The following is a 7,734-nucleotide window of genomic DNA, read 5'->3' on the forward strand; positions in this document are numbered from 1 at the left end:
GGGAGCATGCGGCTGCAGTGGCCTGCTTGTAGACATAAACACAGATGCACACCAAAATGTAAGTCAGTACAGTGACTCAAGTACTTGACTATGTACAGTTCTGAGGTACTTGTCCTTACTTGAGTATTTCCATTTGACACTATTTTATTATATACAAATAGTCTGCTTGGAACAATAATGTTTTTCCACCAAAAAAGTATAATTTCCACATTGAAATCCTTAAAGAATAGACTCCTTCTATCGCAGTAAAAATTTAAAAAATCTATGAATATGCTAACATTGTGCAAAGATTTCAATTTCATTTTCAATTGACCAAATAGCATCATTGCAGTATTTTATTGGATAATAAATAAGTCAGTCCCTCGCTGAGATCACTCCGCTATAGTGGGTGGCGGTACGGCGCCTTTACATGTTGGTTTGCGGATAGAATCAGAGAAGAAGAAAAGAGATACCCTCCTCGACAGTAGGTGGCGGTGATGCACCTGATGTTATTGTTGGTCGCTAATTACCATTAAAAGACAAGAAGAAGAAGAACGCCCATTTTGCTCACACCGTCTAGGCATCGAAGTGTGCTGAAATATTAACAGACAGAAGAGGACAAAGAGCTGCAATGGACGGGTAAATGAGTTTAACATAGCTTTTGCTTCAGGGTGCACTTTCCACAGCTGTGCATGTGGCATAGACAGACGAGCCGTGCTCATTGGACATACTGACTGTTAGCTCTGCCGCGAAGCTTCATACTGAATATCGCGAACAACATGACGTTATCTAGCTAACAACACCCAAAGTCACGAATGTGATTGTTTAATGTTGTCTTGCTTGTAGGGAAACGTACATTTATGATAGAACATGACTCAAGAGCATCTTTTAATTATTTATTTTGTAATGTTGTAGTTGCAATAGGTTATAATTCAGCATATAACAGTTAACATCTTCTCTCGTGCGTAAAATTAATGTTAGCTAGATTAATGTAGCTACCGGGAAGAGAGAAATGTGAGATAAATGGCGCCAGTTACCGTCGGTTATCATTAGTGTAACAAGCTGTTCGCCCTGTGTTATTAGTGAACCCCGACATAGCCGACATGGCACGCGCACCTGTCGTTTCTAAGGGTCCTTTGTTTGAAGCTCGTGTTTGCTACACGCGACCTCTGCCGGCTTATTGTACACAACAGTCCGCTAACTGTTGAACTGAAAGCATTGGGAGGCTTTCAGTTTTTTATTAAAATGTGACTTTGAAAATATCTGTCGTTTAAACGCTTCACCAACTAGTGCTGTCACACTGGGAAATGATTTATGAATTGCCCTCACTATGGAATAACAGAGTCATATTAACTAAAATAAAATCTATATTAATGGAAGACTGGTTGAAAAAACAAATATGGTCAATTGTGCATTAGTTGGATGAAAATTCTAATGTACTTAAATACATTGAAGGAGCTTAACAATTAATATATAACATGTTCCATGAAAGTGACACAAAAAAAATCCAACAGCATTTATGTATTCTAGATAACACGCCAGTACCTAAATATATATAAATATTATATCATAATATTTGGTAATATTTAATAAATACTATATTCCCTGGTTTAACAAGTAGGACATCTTAATCTCAGAAACTATGCAATAACTAAAATATTGGCTATAAGAACAAAATTTAAATTTCCTCCCAAATGTGAAGAAATTAATTTTAAAGCTGTAAATGAAAGGGATTCCTTCAAATTAATTCATATGAACTAGATTTTAATTTGATGTAGAGCTGTCACCTATGCAATTCAAATACTTGTATGTATGTATGTATGTATGTATGTATGTGTGTATGTATGTGTGTATGTGGCTTCTTTCCTTCTCCCTTCTTCTTCCCCTGCCAGAAAACTGTGCGCTTGTCTAAATATGATTTAATCCAGCCCCCTGTTCAGTTCATTAAGTTTATTTTATGTTATTGTGTTGATAAGTGTAACTAAGCAGTAGGAAGTATGAACGGAAATAATACATATGGTTTTGGTTTGTACAGAGCAAGCTTGTCACTTTACCTTATTATTTATAAATAAGGGAAGAACAAAATACACAATAAAAAATATATAAAATGGCAAAAGACGTATTCATCAGAAAATTTGAATAGGAATTGAACAGCGTAATTCTTGCGTTTGCGTGGCAACGTTTTAAGTAAATTGTGCTGTATTCAGTTCTCCAGTTTGATTCTTGTATGTTTAAAGCAGTGTCAACCAGTATCAGTGTGTTGAAGTAATTTGGACTAAGAATTGCTGAAATATGAACCCTATGCATGTGCTTCTCTATACGTTATCCTATAGGTTAAAGTCCTGTAAGATTATATGACTACTGCTACAAACATCCCATAAGGTTGTCCTATTGGATTAAGTTCTATAAAAGTCCAAAAGGACCCATTGACAGATTGTTATAATCAAATTATTCTACAGTATTATAGGTTTGTTTTTCTTATTCAAAATCCTATAAATTTTTTCAAACTAGTTTATTGATTCTTAATGTAATGTTGATTGACTTTATGTAGCCTACCTTTAATTTGTTTGCATTTTTTTTGGTATAGCTGGTTCCAACCAGGAATGTAAAACATTTTAACACTTTAACATCTTTTTTGTATGATTTTTCTTCACATTTTCACTGAGTTGTTAAACTGTTGCACAGTTGAAGTAATATACCACAGCATTTCCATCTAGATTAAACTCTCAACAGCACCAGTCTCTCTTGAATATCCTTAAGGACATTTAAATAATATTTTATCTTTTTTTTCATCTCCCTGCATTCTCTCCATTGGCAGTGATGTTGCAGTTGGTGTGAAGGCAAGCAGTCTTACTTTTTCACTATGTTTACCTAAACACACTTGCATTTACTATGTTTGTGATATTGTGAAATTGAAAATGGACTGGATGTTAGGATAGGATGGGTGAATAGGTTTAATGCCTGATTTGTGTTAGTTATATAGATTTGTGTTAAACTTTGTATGATTTTAATAAATGACAGACATTTCGTTAAGATAACAGTTTAATTTATTTTCTCTTGTGTTTTCAGAGAGGCTCAGATGAGCTCAACATGTACGGTAGCAGCCCCAACTCTATGACTGGTACGTTCAGTCTTAACTAGGACTGGATCGACAAACGCAATCCACCATCGTTTAAAGCTGGAATCTGTGTTGTTTTCAGTGCATTGGGAATCTTCTTGGGTCCGGAACTGACAGAGGTTGTCAGAGAGTAATTGAGTATTAAAATAGTTTCAGGCTATTTTTTTGTCAACCCAGTAATATATAAAGTCCACCAAAGGTCTTCTTCACAGCAGTTATTTTGACTGGTCAGAGAAAGAAAAGCATAGGTGTTACTAATAACATTAATGATGACTCTGTTCTATTCAGATGTCCCAATAAGTCATGACAGTGGGACCCTGTAACAGAAGCAGCTTAATGGAGCATAGTCACCACCTTTTTGTGCTCTATCTGACTTGTTGTGGTGTGTTATTTATTGGTATTTGTCTGTCTGTCTGTCTGTGTGTGTGTGTTTGTCCATGTTAAGCAAACGGCAGTGACAGTAAGAAACAGCGTCTGGATGAATCCCCTCCCTCCAGAGTTCTCCACATCAGGAAACTTCCCAATGAAGTGTCAGAGACTGAAGTCATTGCTCTGGGGCTGCCCTTTGGGAAGGTCACCAATATACTGATGCTGAAAGGGAAAAATCAGGTAAAATAAACCGAACTCTATACCATCAGCCAATACTTTGGGATGGCAATGAAACAACCGTCTTGTAATGACATTTAGTTTGAAAAGGGACAGTGACACATTGTCCTGGACAGTAATGTTATTCTGCTGACGCTCTATATTACTGTGTGCTTTCAGGCGTTTCTAGAGTTGGGTACAGAGGAAGCAGCCATTACTATGGTGAACTACTACACAGCTGTCACACCACAGGTCTGAAATGCATCAGTGTCCATTCACGTTACATATTATGAATCATTTCTGTGGTTGTTGTAAGGGCTACTAACTGAATTGTGTGTTATATTCATCTTATTCAGGTCAGAAACACTCCTGTCTTCATCCAATACTCCAACCATAAGGAACTGAAAACAGACTCAGCTCTGAACCAGGTATATGCATGTATATATTTATACACCAAACGCTATCCTTCATCCAAACCTTTCTCCCGTGACGTATGCATCCTTTTTTCTTTCCACCCAGAGGGCCCAGGCAGTGTTGCAGGCAGTGTCAGCAGTTCAGGATGGAAGCTCACCGTCCTCTGACCCTGGAGTGTTGGACCTAGCTCCACCCCCCAGCCCTGTCCTGCGAATTATCATTGACAACATGTTTTATCCTGTGACCCTGGATGTTCTCCAACAGGTAAATCCTGAACACATGGTCACATATTTACAGATGTTTCAACCTTTTTTGTATAAAAACAGTATCTGTAAAGCGAAAAGGAGTCTCTCTGGAGAGGAAAAGAGATGATAAATCAGCATTACATCGATTTCAAAACCTTTCAAAAGTCCATAATGCTTGACCTCAAATTGTGAAGAAAATTAAGTATGAGTGTGTTTAAAATGAATGAATTCTGTGATTCCTCCAGATCTTCAGTAAGTTCGGGACCGTAATGAAGATTATAACCTTCACCAAGAACAACCAGTTTCAGGCTCTTCTGCAGTTCAGCGACCCCGTCAATGCACAGCAAGCTAAACTGGTAGGATCACACACAGACAGAAAAGAGGTGGACATGTTGTCAGCATTCAACAATTACAGCTTCCACGAGGCTTTGACAGCATGCCATTGGCTCAGACTGAGGGATATAAGATAAGATAAGATAAGATATTCCTTTATTTATTCCCCTTAGGAGAAATTCAGGTATATCTCCACCAGCACAGAACTGTATTGTAACCATAGCATTTACTGTACTTTTTCTTGGTAAAAGATGTTTGACACAGCCCAAAATATTGCCTTTTTTATATGAAAAGTTAAAGCTAAAAATGATCTTAATTAATAAGAAAATCATTTACATTTTGGGTTCAGTCTCTGAATTAATTACCTCATTCTGCCTACATTCAAATTAAGCAGTTAACATCTCACCTTTCAGCCCTTTAAAATGTTTGGTATTAGAGCTAGACCCATATATCCGCCGATTCATAACTATAAAATTTTAAAGGACCAGTGGGTAGGATTAAGTACTATCGAGCAGTGAAGTTTCAAACTACAACTAACTGAACACTGCTGACGTCTGTATTTGCGTGTGACCTGGCGGCTTCTGTAGATAAAAACGGTTCGTTCTAAGTTAACGAAAACACAAGAATTCCTATATTCAGGTAGTTATAAATATAAATATTATATGCCATTTCTGACAACAGATTCTCCTAAATGTTACACACTGGACCTTTCAAATGTCAGCATTAGCCTAAAAAAATCCATTATCAGTCCGGCTATACTTGGCACTAAACAAGCGCTATGTAGAACGCTGTTATAACAATCTTTCTTTTTTCCCCTCTTTCACTACTTCTACTCCAGTCTTTGGATGGACAGAACATCTATAATTCATGCTGCACTCTGCGGATAGACTTCAGTAAACTGGTTAACCTCAACGTCAAATACAACAACGATAAGAGTCGAGATTACACCAGACCAGACCTTCCTACTGGAGATGGAGAGTCGGCCAACAAGGATCATTCTTTATTGGGTAAATACACCTCTGTCTGCATCCATCTGCACCTCATCCATTCATATCTCCGTCTGGATATCCACAATATTTAGGTGTCAAAACTGTGGCCCCATTGATGCACAGACCCCCCTCCACTTTGCTAGTGGTGCTGCTCAATCATGGGCTGACCCGAGGCACTAAATTCAAATCCAAGGACACACCTCTATGGCTCAGCTTCATTCTGACCAATACTGTACATTCCCACCTTTTCCACTCCATTGTTTGTGTGGAAGCTTCAACATATTAATTAAATATAAATATATAATAATATAAATAATTATATTATTGTTTTTCTCTAAAGCATTTTAGATTGTGATCAGTCTGTCACCAGATCACACTCTGAAACTCTAAATGCAAGACAAACTGATCATGCCAGAAAGAAACAGTAACAATGTGAGCTGTCTTTCCTTATAATCAATGGTTTCTTCCTGTGTAACTATCCAATACTTCATTGTTTGTTTGCAAAAGATAAAATAGTAGATAAAATATTAAAAGTCAGATAGAACATTTTTAATGGGCAAAACAAGTAACAAGTAATTATTCATGCATTCGCAAAAGATGTGCAGGCAGAGCCGAACAGCCTAGAGGCTTACCAAATCACATATCACAAATCAGAATCTACAATATTGTTCAAAAAAGAGGGGTTTTGAGCAGTGACAATTGGGAATTATAATCTAAGGTTCTGACCAGATTACCAGATGCTACTAGCTAGTTCTGCACTCTAAACTTACTGTCTGCGACAAATTTGTCATGTGCTTATGGTTTATTGGTTCATGCTTTTTCTTATCTGTAGATTCAATTTCAACATTATAACTGATGTTTTGTCTATACACCTTACCAATAAATATGAGAAATATATTATTCACTCCCCCTGCCAGGTTAGTGTCCATTCAGCAATTCTGCAGAGCAACAGTCCCATATTCAGCTCTTATATCAGCCTATGTTTGTTTCATGTCACTATAAAAGTATGTGTCCTGTGTACACTGACAAAAAAAATAAATAAATAAGTGCAGTGCGCCCGGTTAGCTCAGTGGGTAGAGCTGGCAACCCATGTACTGAGGCTGAGTCCCTGCTGCAGCGGCCCAGGGTTCGAATCCCACCTGGGGACCTTTGCTTCTTGTCATCCCCTCTCTCTGCCCCCCTTTCCTGTCTGTCTTCACCTGTCACTATCAAATAAAGGCAATAAAAGAAAAAAATAAATCAAAGTGCAGTGATTCAACTAACATGCAAGTCGAGGTCTCTTTTCTACTGATGACTTGAATTATCTACTTTTTGGGGGCAGCACCAGAACAACACAAAACAACAGCTGAGGGAGTAAAGCATCCATCAGTATCCATGGTGAGAGGGATAGTGGTATGCGTCAGTCCTAAATTTAACTACTTATAAATGACTTCCCCCTTACAACAGAGTGTCCTCCACTGTTATTGAGACTTCATGCAGAGTGGCACTCAGTAGTGGAAGGGCTTGTGGAGAAGGGACTGCCATCCCTACCTTCTCTCCCTTATTATCCACTGCTGTTGTCTCAAGTGCTGTGTCTGTCTCAGGTGAAGCATCAGCCAAAACGTAAGCTTAGACTGAGAAGGACTCCTGGCCATCAGACCAACTGGAGGCTGCAGGTTTTCAGTGTAATGCACATGGTAGCCATCTAAAACTGTGAGAGCATTTTGTCACAGTGGTTTATTTAACAATATGAAAGTGAAAATACATGTTTATGAGGTGTATTTAGAATGTGAATGGATTACTGTATGCTGCATCAATACTGTGGTCATACTGGATGATATCAATACAATTTACATTTTCTATAATGATATTTTCTCCAAATATACAGTATTACAAAGTTGTTTCATAATAAATAAGTTCTGTTTCATTTGATAGTATTTAGCAGATTCAGGGCATTTAAGCTTAAAATATAGGTTCAATATTCCAAGTCTATTAAAAGAATGTTCATGTGCCCATATTTATACCACATTGAAATAGGGCTGGGCGATAAATCGATTTTATCAATTAATTCAAATTCGTAGTTAAACACGAT

At 37.5% G+C, this 7,734-nt stretch overlaps 1 protein-coding gene across 1 annotated transcript in view; it reads left to right on the forward strand.

Moving 5' to 3' along the window:
- The first annotated feature begins 513 nt into the window (after positions 1-513).
- LOC118334542 (polypyrimidine tract-binding protein 2-like) overlaps positions 514-7,734 on the forward strand; it is a 21,476-nt gene continuing 14,255 nt past the window's right edge. Inside the window, exons 1-9 of the mRNA XM_035670469.1 lie at positions 514-618; positions 2,798-2,819; positions 3,049-3,100; positions 3,543-3,706; positions 3,863-3,934; positions 4,039-4,110; positions 4,202-4,360; positions 4,587-4,697; positions 5,513-5,681. Coding sequence (XP_035526362.1) covers positions 611-618; positions 2,798-2,819; positions 3,049-3,100; positions 3,543-3,706; positions 3,863-3,934; positions 4,039-4,110; positions 4,202-4,360; positions 4,587-4,697; positions 5,513-5,681 — 829 coding nt within the window. The 5' untranslated portion in view covers positions 514-610. The remainder of the gene's footprint in view (positions 619-2,797; positions 2,820-3,048; positions 3,101-3,542; positions 3,707-3,862; positions 3,935-4,038; positions 4,111-4,201; positions 4,361-4,586; positions 4,698-5,512; positions 5,682-7,734) is intronic.

Source organism: Morone saxatilis, unplaced genomic scaffold (genome assembly GCF_004916995.1).
Source record: "Morone saxatilis isolate NCDOM2014 unplaced genomic scaffold, NCSU_SB_2.0 Contig23, whole genome shotgun sequence".
Classification (NCBI taxonomy): Eukaryota; Metazoa; Chordata; class Actinopteri; family Moronidae; genus Morone; species Morone saxatilis.